Here is a 20,065-nt window from a genome sequence, read left to right as displayed (position 1 = left end):
AATGAAACTTGAACCCATAACCTTACCCAGGAGTGACATACCTACCACTGATTCCGACTCAAGACTGTTTTGTTAAAAACATACCCAACTTGGGTTGGTTGATTTTTCCATGTTGGAACCATTCCCTCAAATGGCAACATAACATGCCCGCCTGCCACAAAAGTTACACCTTGCCACTTGTCATTCTCTGGCACTGTATGTACGAATCATCATTACACTGAGTATTTTCTTCCCTTAAATCTTGTAGCTTGAATCATTCTCATATCAGATTGTTATGTTTTAACCAGAAGTACCTTCCTATTAAGTGTTCAGTAACATGGCAAACAAATGAATACACAACCTGACCTGTTCAATGTTTTTAAACTTCCAAATTAGTCAATCTACCTGCATAGGAGTTCTTTCCAGTTCGCAAAAAGTGAAAGAACATCACACTAGATGGCCAAAGTATATTCTAGGTTTGAACTATTAATATAATTCATTCCCACATGAAGAAATGGTAGATGAAGTGAACAGGTATCTTTGTGTTACTATGAATACAAGTAACACACCAGGGCTAGTTGTAAATCAGGAAATGGAAGGGATGGAGTAAATCAGGAAAATTACAATCACCATTTACTTTTTTCTGCTCAGTGGTAACAGCTGTGGCATTTCAAGTCTTTCCTCCATACCCTGTAATTCCTGGTACGTCCTGGTGATGTCAGGCTACCTGCTCTTCACTCTCAATTTCATCATGGGTCACCACATGCAGCTTAACTGGACTGGTCACATCAGCAATGTGACTACAAACCTGGCAGAAACAGGGTGCTCTGCAATGGCTTACCTTTTGATTCCGCCAATCATCTTTATCGTTTCTAAGGTTCATTTTAGGATTATGACGGATCTAAGCAGCTGCATCACTCAACAAACTTGAGTCCAGGACGAGTACCACTGAACTCAACAATCTTCTACCATAGAGAGATGCCAATAAATGCAAATTCCTAGAGATCTCCACAAAAGAATTTTCTTATCCTTGCACGTTTTCAATAAACTGACCTATGCCTTTAGTATTCTACTACCTATGTACCACTAAGTAATCTATACCCACTAGGGACACCAGTGGGAATCCAAAGATCTTAGAACCACCACTCTGCATGGGTGACCAGTTCAAGAACCTTGCAATTCAGCTAGAGTTATGACAAACAAACAATTCAACCACCTTTGTAATTGAAAATAATTTATTGGAGCATAATCTGAATAGGGCCAGACCATCAGGTTAGTGACAGCACTGATCATTTATAAGGCACTTTACATTACACACCCTGGTAGAGGATAAATATATTAGTAAATAAATATATTAAGAACATATTATCATAATGCAATGACTTTCTATACAAATATAATACAACACTTTAAAAAGATTTTTTTCTTAATACAAAGTACCCAAAATATACTGTGGAGCCCTTGTCAATACAAGGCCCTGCAAGATACATTTGTCTTTAAGTGCTTCTATCTGACAGTCAGGGTCTGGTGACAAGTGCTAGAAATATGCCATGTGTTAGACTATTTTGGAAAACAAAGAGAACCTGGAAGATTCCCTTGACAAAGGCTCTCCAACAGCTGTAGATACACTCGTATTCCTGAAGGAGATGGATATTGACAAATTACAAGCACCAATGTCACGAAGCGATGCTTCTGTAGATTCACGTCCTGGATCAAATATTTAAAACTTTTGAAATAACTTGGTCTTTGCCTTGTAGCTACACAGCTACACTGGACCTGCCCCTCATCCTGCCAGTTGAATCCATCATATCAGTCTTTTCCATTCATGCGTTTTCCTGCCAGCGACGTGGCTTCTCCATGCCTGTTCCCACATCACACCCTCAGCTACATGACTTATCCATGCCTGCACCCACTTCGTACCACCAATTACACGGCATCTACGTGTTTGTCCCCACCTCACGCTGCCAACTACACCACTTCTCCACGCCTATCCCGTCATACCGCCAACTACATGGCTTCTGCATGTCTGTCCCCAGCCCACGCTGCCAACTACACTACTTCTCCACGCCTATCCCCACGTCATACCGCCAACTACACGGCTTCTCTACATCCGTCCCCACTTCGTACCAGCAGCTACATGGCTTCTTTAGATGTATTCCCATCCTCGTCCTGCCATCCAAATGGATTCTCCACACAGGTCCTCACCCTTATCGGCACATCACACAACTTCTTCATGCAAAGCCCTACACTCATCCTTCCAGATACACGGTCTCTCCACGTGTAGCCCCCTCACCCCACCAACTCCACACCCCCATCTTCATCCTGCATGGCACCTTTGCACCAATCCCATCTCCTCCCTCCAGCCATGCGACTTCTCCACGTACCCCCACCCTCATCTGCCCGCTATAGGACTTCTACACACTTCTCACCACCCTCATCCAGCTGGAGCCCACCTTCTCCACGCCCGTCCTGCTCTCAGCTACACAGCTTCTCCGTCCGTCTCTACCCTCATCCACCAGCTACACACATCCTCCAGGCATGTACCACTCTCATCCGCAGATACACGGCTTCTCCATGCCTGCCCCTCATCTTGCCAGTTTCGTGGTCTTGTCACCTCTGCCTCGTGTCCTGCCTGCTGTGGCTTTCTTTGTCACATCAGTTACACGGCTTCCTCACAAATCTCTTCCACATTTGATTTGGTACCTGGTTGGAATGAAAAAAATAATCAGACATTTAGAAAAAACTTTAGTATATTACAGGTGATGTAGCTAAGGAATGAGTCAAGACTATGTGACCTGTGCCTGAGCTATGATACCAGAGAAAAGAAACATCCTTAGAGAAGCAAATTTTCAACCATTAGGAATGGTTGAAGTTTTCTCACATGTAACCTACTGGACCTGTAATCAAAGTGTTTACGGTTTATTTTGTGAAGTCCCTCAAGGGAATTTATTTCTAAATCCAGAGTCGGCATCAAGTGCCCAGGTAAGTTAAGCAGAGTTATGTTGAAGGTAGAGATCAATATAACAGCTCCCCAACTGCCACAGTTAGACATTTCCCATACTGTTCCCATTCTTGCAACGTTTTGTGCTATGACTCATTCTAAACCAGGAATTGGACTACAGCTACCTAAACTCCTTTCACTGAGTGATCTGCCCTAAACTCCAAGTTCTCTTCCAATTTTGTGTATTAAAATATGTCCATTGCTCTTGCCACTGGCCACTCTGCCTTCAGCTGGTGAGGCTCCATTCCAACCAGCACCACTGTTCAAAGGATATACAAACTGTACATTTTGTTACAGTGAATTCAGCATCTCAACTGCACGTACTGTTAACCAACGTACTGTATATCCCCTCACTGGCAGAGGAGCCAACTGCAAGGAACTGCACAGTTGCATTAGACCATCACTTGTATTGGTGTGAATGTTGTATAAAGCACTCACAAGAGACAATATATTTTTAGAGAGTGGACTATTGTTTAAATATTATTACTTAGTAAATAGAAGATACTTGAATTGTTGTTTTGGATTTGTAGTTTGGTACTAAACTAAATGGTGAACGGAATTGTGAAACCTCTCAAGACCAAATTATCTTTAGAAGATGGTGGTGCTTAGCAACCTTAACCATGGATTGGTTTCATTCGCTGAACAAAGTTGGAGCATGAACCAATCTACATGGTGTAGGGGGTGGGACAAGAGAAAGGTTTCTGAATGGGAATGAGCCTATCATTGCCACAAAGATCTGGAGGAAGGACGGAAGCAATGATTGAATAGTGAACCACATGCAGTCGCTTTGAGTGGGAAGTAAAACAGAAGAGTTAGAGTGCTTATCAATCTGTTTTTCAGACACACAGCAAGTGGTTATGTAGTGCATGTGATGATACTGTTACGACCTCTGGGTCATATAACTTGATACTGGATGTAAGTAGTACACTCCTGACCAAAGGGCATGCAAGCTCAGCTAAACGTGCAACTAACAATTCTGAACCCATGAGGACATCCGGAATGGTTGTAAAATTTGTAACAAAGATATAATCTTCCATGATGCTGGAACTCTAGGCTAATCCTGATTTCAAAAGCACATTGACTAAAACCAATCTAGAAGCAGCAGGGAGAGTGCATCAGTGTCTGCACACTGCAACTGTATGTCAGGCTACTGTTGGGAAACTGCTACGTGCCTGTGATAGCAAGGTCCTCAAGGATTAATAAACAGATGTTAATCATTTGCACCATGTCAATATTTACCTGGTAGTGACAGTATCAGTGGCCCCAACACACCTTCAGAACCAGGGCATTCTCTGTTCCCCTCAAAAGCACCCCTCCACCCATCCCCCTTTCAAGGCAACTAACTGCAGTACAACCTCAGGGCACAGATGTCTTTCATTACTTCCCTCAAGTCGACTTTCGTCATGTATCATCCAGACATTAAGTTGCAGCTGCCTATGTAACCATGAAGGACATCAGTGGGAGTCACTGCCAGTCCACTCACTCACACCCCTCCAAATGACAGTCTAAAGTACTTTGCACCCAATGAAATACTTTTGATTTCCAGTCACTGATTCAATGTAGGAAAATGTACTGCAAAGTGTGGGGCTAAATTACTTTTAGTTACAACATACAGAATTTGGGAATTTTCTGTCCAAGTGTATTGATGGAAGGATCCAGATACTGCGAAATTAAACGTTCTGCTCATTTCATGCAGAACTCTCACACCACCCGAATGGACAATAACTTACTCACTTAGGGTACATGCATAAAATGGCAACATGAATGATGGCAGATGGCCTTAAAGTGATCACTCTATTTGGCCATACCAGTGTGATGAGGGCAGTGGAAACAAGACGCATCTCAAACTCATGCACCTAAATAATATAACATGCTCCTTATACTTCCTTATGGTATTTTCCTTCACACTTCAAGACACAAGACGACCGTGACACTGGCCACTCTCACTGACATTCCTTAGAGAAACATGCTGTATTACTCTGGGCCAAAACTCTTCTTAAACTGTCTCCAGCAATACAAAGAGAGACAAGTTCTAAATTTCTGATACCTCAAAAATACTTCCAACTTTGCTTACACACCTGTGTTGTCAGGGAATGCCTGGCAGTAGAAGGACTTATCTTGAACTGGTTCTCTATCACAGTGTCCTCCACTACGGCCATCCTGAAATGGGCAGCCTTGATCCATGTTGCTCATGTGCTGCTCCCCAGTCAACGTGGGCTCAGAACCAACCCGATGCAGAGGCTGCTGACAGTGGGGGTTTGGACACTCACAGAATGGGAAAGGCCACTCACTAGAGGCTCCGCTGTTGAGGACTAAAGGGATTGGCACTGACGGCTGAATGCTTGGAGGGTGGCACTGGTTCCCACTGTTGCCATAGTGAATGTGCACCCTACAGTCCTCCAGGGCATCACAGTCCTGACGGAAGTAAACCACAGGAGGGTCCATCTGGAAACTACTTTTCCTTCTCCTCCTCCTCCTCTTGCTGCTCTGGTTAGATTTAGCTTCTGAAGGCACTGGATTAGGTTTGGCACACGCTACTTTGCTCTTGTCCCTCTCCACATCCACCTTTTGTAGCGAGGTCTCAGGAAGACAAAGTCCAGGGGGGAGCAAGAGGTGCCGCTCCAAGCAGGGGCACTGGGCAGGGTAAGGGCTGCACTGGGATTGACAGGTAAGCTCCGCCTGACGCTGGCAATGCTGAAAGTCACCCACGTAGTCCTCCAGCAGCTCGCTTTCCTGTCTCTGTGACATGCTCCTGCAACGCTCATCTTTCGGACTTGGGTGAGCATCGCTGTAATGGTGGTGCCGGTGATGGTGGTAGTGGGTGTGGTTAAGTACATGGTCGTCCTGAGGACCACTGGACGAGTCCAGTGACCTGGGCCTCGGCTCTTCAAAGGATGAAGCCTTTACACTCTCTTCACTTGCCCCACAGTACACAAGAGGATCATACTCGCTGCTCAGAGAGCTGCGGAACGTTGACTGGCTCCCATAAATACAGCGATTACTGATGTCTGTGCAGTCCAGTGTGGAATCGCTCGAGGAGCAGTGGCAAGGACCCGAGCTGGAGTCGCTACCTGGGCTATCTGCCAGGTATCCACTGCGCACTGAACAGTTGATACCAAAACTGTCCCCTGAGAGGCTGTGGTTGTCATGGTTGCTGGTGATCTGCATGCGTAATGGAGCACAGCTGGACTTGTGCGAGGACAGTGGTACACTGCATGCAGAAAGTTGCTGCTGCTTGCAGGGAGGTTTATGCAGAAACTGTCCATGATGAGGCTTGTCCGGCCAAGGTGGACCTTTCCTCACCGCCAAGGGTCTCTGGTGCCGGTAGGGAACTCCCTGACTTTCGCCATGGCGATAGTTGCACCTGTGCAACGCCAGAGGCTGCCGTGGCCTGGCGGCGACATATCGCATGGTGTTAAACCCCACGGGGTAGACTTCCGGTGTAACAAAGTAATGACCGGAGGGAGCAACCTGTATCCCCTGAGTTCTGGGATTGTTCAGATGAGGTGCTCTGGAAGGAACGGCAGTGTTCGGTCTGTGAAGATGGGCGTGGCCAGGGTATCGCCGGAACAGGTGGATTCGCTGGTTTAGTTGAGCAGCTGGTGTGGCTTGGTCATGAACTTCCTGTTGTGCAATAGTTGAACTTCCTTCTGAAAACAATTGAACAGGGCAACATTAGTGTCAAACAACACTCAACACTTCCATCGATCTTCAAACACATTCCCAATTCTCAAAGGCCTTTGTACAGCTATACAGAGAGCACAATGTGATCAGGCCTTGAATCACTCTGGGTGATTGAGTGAATCTCTAACTGGCATCAGTTTTCACCTCCCATTGCAACTGAACCAATCGTGTAACCCTCGTAGGTTGTACATGGGATTGCAGGTGGCTTGATTTGGCCTCTTTAGGACTGTGCAGTATACAACCAATCACAATCGACCGTCTAGGACAGAAACAGAAAACGTTGAAAGCCCTCAGCAAGTCAGGCAGCATCCATGGAAAGAGAAACAGAGTTAACGTCTAGGGCGAAGGCCCTAGGGTCAGCTCAGGGCTTCGATCTGAAACATTAACTCTGTTTCCCTTTCCACAGATGCTGCCTGATCTGCCGAGTGTTTGCAGCATTTTCTGTTTTGATTTCAGATTTCCAGCATCTGCAGTTTTTTGATCTTCGCTCAACGCCTGTAAGTTATTTAGGCTTTTTTCTTTTGTAATTTAAATCCTTCAACAGGAAGGAGGTGGCTACAGATGTCACTGCTTATGCATTTTCTACAATTTCATTCAAAAGTGGGCTAAATTTTGACAGTGATTAGCACCAGAGAATTGGTCACTGGTAAAAGTTACTCAGTTTGTTCAAAACGTCATCTCATTGACTTATTATTATAGGTACAGATCTGCTCTGGTGTTATGGGAAGGTCTTGCTGGTCAACAGGTTGAAATCACACTCAGTGTCTGAGTGTAGCTCAGAATGAAATGACCTTCCTGGAGAAAGGGACCTCAACACACCCTGTAGCTGGTAGTCACATCTGCCAGAGGTCACTGCCTTCAGGGAGATGTCTACAGCTTCACCTATTATAATCAGATTATTTTATTCCAGGAATTACTGCAGCATTTAACAATATAAAATAAAACTCATTTCTACTTCTCCCTACACCAGCTACACATGAACTTCAAATGCTAAATTACCAATGATGTTGTACATGCAGAGGGGGCAGGTGCGATGTTGAAGCAGCCAGGGATCCACACATTCCTTGTGAAATTCATGGAAACACGATATTATCCGTAGATCCTACAAAGACAAATCGGTCATAACACATTAGTGAACTGACACCATTCAGTGCTAAGGCAACAGCAGTCAAACATTTCATGTAATGGCACCAACATAATTAATAATGTGTGAAAACCAATTGATCAAACTGCAAGGAACAGGTCCAGGAAAGTTGAAGCACCGAGTGTTCTTACATCATGCAACAGGTGAAACTATAATCAGAGAAATGGGATCTCCATGGATTTACTGAAGCCTCAGTTCAGCCCAGAAGAGATCGAGATCTCCTCCCTCTCTAAGGATGAGCTTGGTAGCACAGCAACAACAGTGCCCTTACTCCTGAATCCAGCAATCTTAGAGCTGCATAAAGTCACGAGGAGCATAGATAGGGTGAATGCACACAGTCTTTATCCTAGGGAAAGGGAACCAAAAACTAGAGGGCATAGGTGAGAGGGGAAAGATATAAAAGGGACCTGAAGGGCAACTTCTTCACACAGAGGGAGGTGGGTATATAGAAAAAGCTGCCACAGGAAGTAGTTGAGGTGGGTGCAATAATGACATTTAAAAGACATTTGGACAGGTACATGGATGGGAAAGGTTTAGGAGGGATACAGGCCAAATGCGGGCAAATGGGACTAGCTGAGTTCAGCATGGACGAGTTGGGGCGAAGGGGCTGCTTCCGTGCTGTATTACTCTATGACTCTATTTATCGCTTTCTAAATGAAGGCAGTCGGTACAGTGTCAAGCCAGAACTCTGTATCTATACTGAGCTGTGTAGAAACAGAAACATCAAAAAACAAGAATCAGAAATGATCTGGGGTAAAACTGTTTGCTGATGAAACCACCCTGACCTTTCACCATCGAGATCATCATTTACCCTTTCTGCAACAGCTTACAAGGAAGGATAATGAAACTCATTGACGTTTCAGCCCCCAGAAATAAAGTGCAAGCTGCTGCTAATTCTACTCACCTGCCCCTCAGCAAACTCCTCCAGACAGATGGCACACACGGGCTCTGACATGCTACTGGCCTGGGAATCCAGGCTGCTCTGGCGTTCGTGACCCAGAGGGCGGCACCGTGACCGGTAACGGCGTGTGGCAAGCCGGCTGATTGCATTGATCGTCTGCTGCTGCAAGGAATTCTGGGAAGGAAGAAGGTAACTTAGCTTTGGTGTGCAAAGGTTTATAAAAGTTATTAAGACTTTCATTGTCTGCCTCAGGCATGGAAGTGCCAGCTACAACAAACTGCAATGGCCTACAACAGTAAATGAAAATAAAACAAAATGCAGATGGTAAAACTCTGAAATAAAATGACAAGATGCTGGAAACACTCAGCAAGCTGATCAGCACCCGTGGACAGAGAAACAGTTAACATTTCTAATTGAAGACCCTTCATCAGAAGTGGGAAAGAGAGAAAAGTTAGTTCTTATACTGAGCAACTTCTTCAACACTCACTTTCTCTACATCAAAGACGTAGCCTACTTTGCAACCCCCCACAACGCCCAACTCTGCTTCCAGTACTTTGACTGCTAAACTCAAAGATTTCATTATTTTTGCTGCCAATTTCTACCCTACTCTCACTACACACGGTCCATCTCTGACTCTTCTCTCCTCTTTCTGGATCTTCTCTTATTGGATGTAACAAATATCCAATACCAGTCCAGACATTCCTGCAGCTACCCTGACAATACTTCCTCCCACCCTTGCCTGCAGTTATGCCTCCATTCTACTCTCCCAGTTCCACTGACTCCATTATGTCTGCCTCAGTGTTGAGATTGTCCACACAGGTAAGCTCTGAGGTGTCTTCCTTCTTGAACCATGGCTTCCACTCTGCTCTAACGGACAGAACTCTCAACAGCATCTCATCCATTTCCCACATCTCTGCTCTCACCTTCTCTCCTCCTGATCTTCGCAAGGACAGAGTTCCCCGGTCCTCACCTTCTACCCCACTAGACCCCTGCATTTAACAGGTCGTCCTTCACAATTTCTGCCATCTTCAATGAGATTCCACCACCAGATGCACTTTCCCTTTCTGCATTCCAAAGGTCTGTTCCCTTCACGACTCCCTGGTCTGTTCTTCAATCTCTACTAACCACACATGGCACTTTCCCCATGCAACTGCAGGAGATGCAACATTTATCCTTTTACTTCTTCCCCTCCCACCATCCAGGGAGCCAAGCTGCCCTACCAGGTGCAGCAGCCAATAACTGCACTTCTTCCAACTTGACATTCATATTATGGTCTCCTCTGCATCATCGTCTGTACTTTAATTCTCCATCCACTGACACTCTGACCTGTCTATAGCCTCCTGCACTGCTCCAACAAGGCCCCACATCAGCTTGAGGAACAGCAGTTCATCTTTCTTCTGTGACCTTGCAGCCTTCCAGACAAAATATTGAATTCAACAATCAAAAGTAATTTGCTTTCTCTGTTTGTATCAGAACTAATCAGTTCTTTTGTAATATTAACTAATTTTCTCTCTCTTCATTAACTGCGTGATCCACTGGGCAATTTGTAGTTTTGACCTGCATTTCACAGCTTCTACATGTTGTTTTTTTAATGTTCTTTAATTGCCTCCTATTAGTCTATCAAGCAGATTACATCACTCACATCTTGTCACCACAGCAACCCTGGCCTCAACCTATCAGATATTCCATTTGCCCTCTTCATCCCTCCTCTCCCATCCTCTGTGCAACTTAAATCTAACTAATTTTCTCTCTTTTCCAGTTCCGGCAAAGGGTCTTCAACCTAAGGCATTAACGGTTTCTCTTTCACGGATCCTGCCTGACCTGCTGAGTGTTTCCAGCATTTTCTGATTATAGTTACACTTCTGTTAATATTTTTGTCTTCAATATTGAATGACAAGACATTTCTGAGATGTGTAATCAGACAATATTGAATTAGCTATGTACTTGGTGGGAGATAATCAGCCCGATGTCTTCTTGGAATGAGAACTGTTACCAATCTCAATGGGCCTTGCCAGTATTGCTGATTTCAGCTGATGCTACTTTTATCCCCAACTCTCTTGCTTCTGAATTATACCCTTAGTTCTTTTACCACATTGTGGAAGAGGGAGATAAGGTGAAAATATGATTAAAGCTCATTCCTAACAGCTTCAAACAGCACGCTTTGCACATGGAACTTGAACTTCTTTTATCTATGTAACCTTCTTCAGCTCTATAACTCACAAAGTTCTCTGTCCACTGTCAATTCTAGAATTGGGTAGTTGGAAGCTTATTGAGGCAGGGGTTAACAATGACAACAACTTGTAATTATATGGTCCCATCAAGGTGGTAAAATGTTACCAAGCACTGTACAGGAGCACTTTAAAAATACATAAGGTATTAGAATAGGTGACCATAAGTTTGGTTAAAGGTTCAGGTTTAGGCAATATGTTAAACAGAGAATGCTAATGCAAGCCCAGAACATAAGATCTAGTCAAAAAAAGGGCAAGGCTGTCAATAGTACAGAGATTACAATAAGTGGATGTGCGAGAATTAGTGCCATTTGACCATGGTCAGATTTAAGACTGATTCCCAGATATAGGAATACTGTTTGACCCACTTAAATGTCAGCTAGTTTTACGGATACTTGTGGTCATATGGTCACACTCCACAGTAAGCAGTATTCTTAAGCAAACAGTTTTTAAGATTCCTAACACTAACAGTGATTACCAAATCCGAAGCTTTGATGTAGTTAACAGCATATTTTGGACTGCACAGTTGTGACATGTGCAGCTAAATTATTGCAGGGACTCAATTCATAATATGCCTTTAATGTCAGGACCACCAGAAACAAGCTGACTTTATCACTATGATAAAATCAGTACAGAAACCCCAAGGGATAATGACTGCAGAACACAATGGTGCAAATCCAAAGTAAACTAATAGCCAGGACAACTACAATGCAGAGCTGCTCTCACCCGAGTTCGATTCTGCTTGCACTTGATCCTCACCGCCAGGATCATGACAACAACTGAGAAAGCAACAATCAGAGTCATTAAGATTCCCACATCATAGGCTGGCTGTAGAGAGGAGAGAAAAAAAGCAATTATTATTGATTGAGAAATATGAAGCTTTTCCACTACTTTTGATGTACCAACAACATACTGTACAGCTGGCAACTTCACTCGAAGTTATCCCTGGACTTCTCTCACTGGACAATGTCAAACCATTTCTTGCAGAAATACTTACTCCACTTTAGGTATATGAACCTTAAGAGTGATGTTAAACTTGTGTTACTTTGAGGAGAAAAGCCAAGTAAAACAAACTGATGGAAAGTGGGGTTGGGCAGTACAGAAGCTCAGCACTGAATGGCACATGAGCGTAAACACTACCTGACGTGAAGTCCATTGTTTTGTAGCTCTCTGAGGTCTCTGTAATTCTGTCATTGGACAAGTGACTATATTTTTGTGTGCATTACAGAAAATGATGACAAAGTCAGAAAGCTGTGATAGCACACCTGTGAAATTGCGATCGGCCAAATTCTCATCACTGTATTTTAGGAAAAGACACCCACAGAGGAAGGGCTTTGTTTCTATGATATGCATTCCCTGTAATTATAAGCAATCTGTAACATATTCCCTTTCATTGTACTGCTTTGTGTTGAGGGATTTGCTCCATAAAAAAAATGAAATAAAAGAATATCTCTGTCTGAATCATTTTTGGGAGCTATATGACCACATGATAAAGGTAGTGCACAATAACCAAATGCACTGAATTGCTTGAAGGCTGATCACAGAGAGGAAGGGATAGCCCATTCAAATTTGAAGCGTTAAACCTTAACATCAATGTATCTTTATTCAGATGTGACCATCAAATTACAATGATCTGTAATACGGTCTTTATAGGCAGACTTGGCGCATTCTCATCTATGTTCCAGCCTTCAAACTCCTTCTACCCCATCTAGGACTCTAGGCATTCAATAACCAGTAGGATATTGCAGCCAGTGATAAGTGAATGGGGCACAAGCTGTGGATGTATAAATTTAAGCCATAAAAGGGTACTAAGTCATGTTCATTTTCTCTGGAAAAATGTGACCTAATTAAAGTTTTCGAGATTACAAAGTGAATTTACAAAATTGCTGCAGGTGCATTGTTCAAGGTGGTGAATAGTTTACATACCAGGGGGCTCAGGTTAAGAATAACATGCATTTGTACAAGCTCCACATAGGGGAAGGGAGCAGACATTGAGAAGGTTTTTTTTGAAGGTGGAGGAAGACAGAAGACAAACCAGGAAGGCTTTAAAAAGAGAAAACTATATTGCAGGGGCAACTTTGCTGAAGAAGGAAATATTAACTCAAATATATATGGGGTATAAGCCACCATGGAAGTGTCATCAAGTTGAGTGGTAGGAAAGATTTTGAGAAAAATAAATCTATTTCTGAGCAGAGGAGGAATTGAGGGACACTGAGAGATGGTGGGGATGGTTGTTGAAAAGGAGACTGGTTTGTTTTCACACACAATCACAAGACTTTCTACAAATCTCTGCAGCAAATACTGGTTAATTATTATTAAGAATGGTTAGTTACTTTTTTAAAATATGTTTCCCAATATTTTAGAATTCTTGTGAGAAGAAGTGGTGTCCTAGTCCTTGGGCCTCCAGTGGAAATGCTAGCAGGCAGGAACTTGGTGAACTGTTGGCAGTTCAAGACATTATCCACTTAAAAGCAGGCCACAAAGATAGATGCCATAGCACATTTTGTTTTAAAAGGTTTGATGAGAGATGGATGAATTAAGGGGATCACATCTACAGATGGTAACAGCTCTGCCTGTTTATACTTAGCACATCATAAGCTGGAAACTCCACAAGCCAATGGGAATACTTGGGATATGGATTTGTTCAATCCTAAATTTGGAACCTTAGCAGCCCAATGGAGCCTTGTTGTCAGGAGACTACTATTATTCTCCTCAATAAATGGATAGGGTTTCAGGAAGTACTCTCAGCAGGATGAATAGAGAAGGGTTTTTGTTTAGCTTAAAGTGCTCCCAGCCTGCAGTCACATTTCCTACCTTAAACTTGTTTCCAGATTTATTTAGCTTTCAGACTTTCTATTGAAAAACATAATTAACAAAGAGTTATTTTGAGGCTGCATGAACAGAGACCCCAGGAAATGTCCATCTACATATCAGTTGTCCTATAATTAGCTCTGTAAAGCAATTACTTGTCTCAGACTCTTAAAATCAAATCTTTCAGGAAAGATTTTTAAACAAGTTATGTAGGTACTCTCATTCCCACCTGTTCACTTCTCCCATCCACCTTTGGGTTCACTATGAAAATAGTTGAATATGAATTTTGAATAAATTCCCTAAGGGTTTTTTACGTCCAGTTGCAAAACAAGGTATCCTGTGCAAAAGAGACACGTGGAGGCAATTCAGCCATTTGCGGAAGTTTGAAAATGCATCAAGAATGGTGAAATAGCAGCTCCCTGCTTTATCAACATATTCTGAATGAGTTACTGAGGTTTAGGTTCTGAAACAAAACTTACCCGACCCACCATGTCATTCTTAACATGAATCCTGACCACTGCTTCACCATTGGTGTTGATAACATTCATCAGTTGGGCAGCATCCAGGCCTTGGATCAGGATGACAGGGCGAGGCAACAGATCTTCTGGATTCTGTTTTAGCTATGAGTAGGAAGAGAAGTCACATGAAGGAGCATCTCACTGGAGGGCTGAGGAAAGGCTCCTGAGACTAACATTAATCACAGCTGCACAATGTCATGTTAAAACCTCATCAAACAAGGAATAGCAGTCCTTTTAAGGCTTTGCAATTCTTACTACCCCCAACAAGGATTCAGAAACAAAAAGACACAGAGCTTATAAAGGGCACATGGTACAAAAACACGGACTTATTACCAATTGCCATGAGTGTATATTATATGACTTCATATTAACAGAGGTAGAATTTGCTCATCTGGCTTAGAATACGAAACATGAGAGGTTACAAGGATTCCACTAACAGTGAATGAAACAGGTAAAGCTCCATCATAATGGATTTGGCACATACAAATTTTGGGAGGTAGTACAAGAGAAGCAGTATACCCTAGCCAATGTTCAACTTTAAATAAATGTCATTAGCTTCTATACATCAAAACCTACTCAATAGGCAACTCATTATTTCCTCACTAACAGTATTACACCACATTTCTCTGTTCACCTCAGCCATTCATTTTTAACATTGGGATTAGGTGATCTTTCCTTTCAAGCTGCTCACACATTAAACCTCTATCTATATATACACTAGCTGGAACTGGGTCATCTTCCATGCCAGTTTCACTGATGGTGCAGGTACCCGACAGAGATTCACTACGTCATAAGGTGGTAAGTTTTTTTCCTGTGCCAATTATTAATATTCTCTGTCTTCCACAGTAACCTTCTGCCCTTAGCTTTTAAAATTCAGTTTTGTAAACCCCATACATCACTGATTCCAATACACTGAACCCATAGTTGCTTGTGGTAGCATTACAAGGCTCAGCAGTATTTTGAGTCCATGTTGATTCTTCAATTTTATTGCCGTAACTCGCTTGTCATAAATGTTTGGCAATATTGATTTGGGAAACTTGTCCATTTTAGTGAAGGGCTCAGATATCAATTAAACATTCCAGTAGCAAGAAGAGTGCAGAGCCTACTTCTCAACAATTATAGGAAAGTGCAGCCAATCATTACATAGAATCTATAGAAACAGCTCATTAGGACCAATCGGCCAATGTTATTTTCATAGTCTGCTCAGTCTAAATACTAAGCTACTAAGTGCAGGAGTGCCAAGAAATTTGGGGTGGGGAGGGGGAAGTTGGCGGGCACGCAAGACCGAATAGGTTACAGGGAGATAAGTTAGGGTTAGGACTGGTGGAAATGCTCAGAGCTGGCATAGAGATGATAGATCGAAAGATCTACTGCTATATCATAAGGAAATCAGATGCAAGATCAGGACTTTGACCCAAGCTAAATGGAATTAGACAAGATTGTGGAGATGGAAGAGATTAAAGGATATGGTGGGTATGTCTAATTGAAATTTAGACAAAGGACTGTGTTGTTTGCCATTTGGCATCATCTTCTCATTAAAAAAAACTCTGGTGTTTCTTTCCGCTGCCTTTCCTTTTATAACATCAAATTTCTGGATGCAGCATGAAGACAAAGTCAGATTAATTTTAGTTTCTCATCTGAAAGTTATGTGCCCGAGTCAGATTTAAAACAGCTTGTACCAAATTTACCATCAACCAGAAGGCCTGCAGCATCAAGCATTTGGACTCTCAGCCTGGGTGGAGAAAGCAGTTCTTCCATTATAGAAAATTGTACATCACTTTGAACATTATTGTTAAATTTAAATTATCTATGGATTATTTGTTTTGTCCTTGGCACACCAGAAGTTGCCAATTAACCTCAACAAAATCCCTTTTAATGAATAGATGAATTTTCTAATCCTACTTATTTTCCATCTCTGAAACAAAATTGTGGCTTTCTTTGAACTAGTCATGTTTTCCTGTTTGGTTAAATCAATCTTAATTATTTTAAATACTAGCAAATTGAAGAAAGCCCTTTTCTGTTCATTAAAGCCCATATATCAATATTCTAGATGATAAAAATGTGTTTTTAAGTGGCTGTCGGATTAGCTAACATCCTTCTCTCAACCAATATTAACTGGTTGCTCATTTCACCCGCATGTTTTTTTTTAGATAAGCTGCCTGCCATCTCGGTCTTAGCAACTATGTTCATTAGCTTTATTATTCACCAATCTACAATTCCAACCCGTCTGTTCCAAATGGTTAAATGCAAAGGTCGATGCATCCCCAGTTAAGCATTTGAGGTGTTAGCAGGAAGGCCATTCCTGGGCTGAGCATCACAGCTGAGAACATCTCACAATGATGAAATAGACGACTAGGGCTTATGTCCAAAGTTGCTGCAGGTGTAAAGTGATGTATTCGAATTCATTACCCCTACCACAATAAAGGGAGGTGGGCTTTAATGGAACATTTTATTTGCTCTAAATTGCTAAGTCATGCAGTTCTGTTGCTGTTAAGGACAGTAACATAGGATACCATCCTCACCTGACCCACGGCACTTGAATCATCAGTTACATCGAAGATCACTGCGGTGGCACCTCTCTGAATAGCAAATTTGGCCTGCAGGAAGAAAGAGACAAACTTGTGAATTTGTGCACAGCCAAGGCTAATTGTTTCCCCACATTTTTCACAAACCAAGCTTTCATTTCTGTTTGGTTGTCATGTAAATTCGGGATATTATTGACCTCTACCTGGACATGGGAATTAAATGAAGCTTTGGTTGAACTTCTCTATGGTCCACTGTTCAATAGCCAACAAGAGGCACAGAGTACATCAGAGAATGGGCAGCGCAATGATAGAGCTACAAACATCAAAGTGGTGGAACAACGTAGCCACAGTGTGGGTCATGGGGAGAAGGAAATGGCAGGGGATGCATTATGGAGAAGGCGATATGGCAGATGGGTTTCGCAAGGAGCAGTAGAGCGAGGATTTATGTCAAATTGGGTCACCACGGGTACAGTACTGGTGGTGATATACCAGACTAGTAATCCACATGGCTGGAATAACTGGTCAATGTGTTCAATTCCCACAATGGTAGCTGTGGAATTTAAATTCAATTAATAATCTGGAATTTGGGGAAAATAACAACTAGTCTTAGTAATGATGGCCACAAACACTGCCAGATCCCTATTAAAAAAAACTCACATGGCCCACCAATGCCCATTGTAAAGGAAATCTGTTACCCTTACCTGGTCTGGCCTATACGTGACTTCAGACCCAATTAGCTAGTTGACTCTTAAATGCCCCCAGAAAGCCACACAGTTCAAAGGCAATAAAAACCAACATTGCCAACCACACCAAAATTACGAAAAGTATTTCATTTTTCAGTATTGCAGTTAGGTACTTCACCTCAAATTAAAAACTCAAATGTTTCAAATTCTCAAAGGATATTGACTTTGGAATTTTGGAAGGCTGAAGTGCATTTGAGCATGGATTTGCTTTCCTCAGGTGTCTTCTTCTCAACCCCAATTTTAATCTATACTTATACAAATTACTCAAAGACATCTTGTATACATGAAGTAGGTAGCTGCTCTCTTGTATTTTGCAAAGATCCAGAAGATCTACTGTACTGTAGGGGGTGCTAATAATCTACCATTGATATCGCACTGTGCAATTTAACAGTGCCAAAGTTAACTACAGAGCTCCCCACAATCTCCAGCACTCAAAACTGTGTTGTAAAGAGCAGAGAGAGAGGAATGGTTACAGGTTGTACTGAAAATCTAAATGCAACAGCACCAAAGACGTAGCTCTACAATTAAGCAGAATTGTTATACACAACAGTCGACAATCCAAATTCTTTCAGAGACACTGTTACACACAATGTTCTACAATTTGCAACAGACAGAAATTTCAGAACGCACACTGCTCTACAATCCAATGGCACTCAGAGACAAACTCCATTGGTATGATCAGACAAATTAAAAGATAAAATTGTGGAAAAGCTGCAAAGCTTCTTCAGAGATTACTCATGTACCTTGCCAAGTATATGAATAAGCTTTGTAGCTTTACCAGTTTTACCTTGTAACATGTCTGGATGCACCCTTGGAGTGCTGAGGTAAACGCATAGGCAAGGGCAACATTTCAGAAGATCAACCTTCCTGGTGAAATCTAATCTGCTTTCAACTTCAGAAAACAGTTGGATAATGAGATAATAAAACAATTTTTTTTACTGCAGCAGAATAATTGGAGTGCTGATTAAAACTGAAAGTAATGGTTTAACTAATGAAAAGCAACAGCATAGGATGTCAAATTCAACGGCTGTCAACTTTGAGGGGAATCCTTCCACGACAGAGGACTTCATAACAGGGGCACAGGGCAGGACTATTTTTACTGAAGGATTTCTTTAAGGTATTTCTAGCTCTTTGTGATCTGGGAACTTCAGCGCTGAGACCAATGATTAGAGACCACAGTGACCTCTAACAGTGCTTCTGGCTCATGCATGTCAGAGGAGGTATTAAAATTCTGTAAGGAGGACTTGCTTGGAACCACAAATACCAGTCATGGTAACTGCAGCCTTAGGGTCAAGGGCCATCAAGCTGATAGACAAGAGTCCTCAGGAAAGGGCTCATCGTAACAACTGTGATAGGTGCTTGAGTGACAACATTAGTCAAGGCATTGATTATAATCAGTTCTTCTTCTTGGATCGTATAAGAAGCCTTTCAAAATCTTCATTCTGCAAATTTCACAGCAGTTTCTGCACCCACCCTCAGGACAAACCCCAAAAGGAAGTCAAGGCCCATACAGTTGACACTGCTTAACTCAGGAATGTGTAAATTATGCAGTAAAGGCTAATGGTTCAACAGCTTTAAAGTAAGTCTCAATCAATTCAGCAGGTTTGTGCAAGAGTCCGTTAGCCTCCGAGGACAAAGGGAGTGTCATCTGGAGTCACCTCACTCAGCCACGCACCTATTTGGGAGTGAAGTTGTAGCTGGACTGCTCCAGGCAAAAGCCAGGAATAAGATAAACAATGACTGTTGGAAATGTGATATCAAAAAAAAGAATTGCAGGGTATTAATCTTTGAAAGGAAAAAAATATGGTTAATATTACAACAGCTGTGCATTGGGGACAGGGTACACCAGTTTAATTAATTAATTCGGAAGAAGGGTTAGAATTTGTAACCCGGCTTTTCTCTTTCAGATTTTGATGGAGTTTGTGTGTTATGTCCAGCATTTTGTGGCTTGAAACCCATGACTCGTGCTACAACTTTTTGTCCTTTGTAGTTAGGGCAGTCACACACTTTTTTCTCAAAGGTCATGACCTCTCCACTCTAGTTGAAAGCAATGCATTTCAAGGGTGGTGATCACCTGAAGCACTGCTCCTTCATAAACACGCTACAGCGCATCTCGTCCTTTCATCCTGCAGCTTAAGCTTCTCCTTTCACATTAAACATTTATTTACTCTGAACACCTGACCCTCAGGGCTTTTCTCCCATTATTTTCTTTGCTTGCACACGATACAAAGGGAGTTCAACTAGAAACCAGTGAGAATGCTTCCCAGAAATCATTTTACCAAATCGAGCAGCAGCCCTGCAAGTGGAGGTGACAGAAACCGGCGAAACTTCACTTCACTTAAGGGCAGCATCAAATCACCAGAGTCCAGTGCTGCCTGGTGAGGCTCAAAGTGTGTTGACATACAAGAATTTCCAAAGAGATTCGAATCATTACAAATTTACTCTTAAAAAGAGAACTGTGTTATAGAGTCACAAGGTCACACAGAAGGGAAACAGGCCTTTCTGCCCACTGATTGTCAAGCACTCATTTT

General features: G+C 42.4%; 1 protein-coding gene across 3 annotated transcripts in view; it reads right to left on the bottom strand.

Annotated features, from left to right (window-relative positions):
- Window positions 1-1,199: 1,199 nt before the first annotated feature.
- LOC127581416 (E3 ubiquitin-protein ligase RNF43) overlaps window positions 1,200-20,065 on the bottom strand; it is a 157,866-nt gene continuing 139,000 nt past the window's right edge. Inside the window, exons 3-9 of one of the 3 annotated variants that reach the window (XM_052035816.1) lie at window positions 16,789-16,863; window positions 14,228-14,368; window positions 11,664-11,765; window positions 8,713-8,883; window positions 7,664-7,766; window positions 5,059-6,630; window positions 1,200-2,682 (exon numbers count right to left, since the gene is read on the bottom strand). In XM_052035816.1, coding sequence (XP_051891776.1) covers window positions 2,639-2,682; window positions 5,059-6,630; window positions 7,664-7,766; window positions 8,713-8,883; window positions 11,664-11,765; window positions 14,228-14,368; window positions 16,789-16,863 — 2,208 coding nt within the window. In that variant the 3' untranslated portion in view covers window positions 1,200-2,638. The remainder of the gene's footprint in view (window positions 2,683-5,058; window positions 6,631-7,663; window positions 7,767-8,712; window positions 8,884-11,663; window positions 11,766-14,227; window positions 14,369-16,788; window positions 16,864-20,065) is intronic. The other 2 variants (XM_052035817.1, XM_052035818.1) reach the window with 2 other exon arrangements.

The sequence above is a fragment of the Pristis pectinata genome, chromosome 21 (genome assembly GCF_009764475.1).
Source record: "Pristis pectinata isolate sPriPec2 chromosome 21, sPriPec2.1.pri, whole genome shotgun sequence".
Lineage (NCBI taxonomy): Eukaryota > Metazoa > Chordata > Chondrichthyes > Rhinopristiformes > Pristidae > Pristis > Pristis pectinata.
This window is presented reverse-complemented; position numbering and strand designations above follow the sequence as displayed.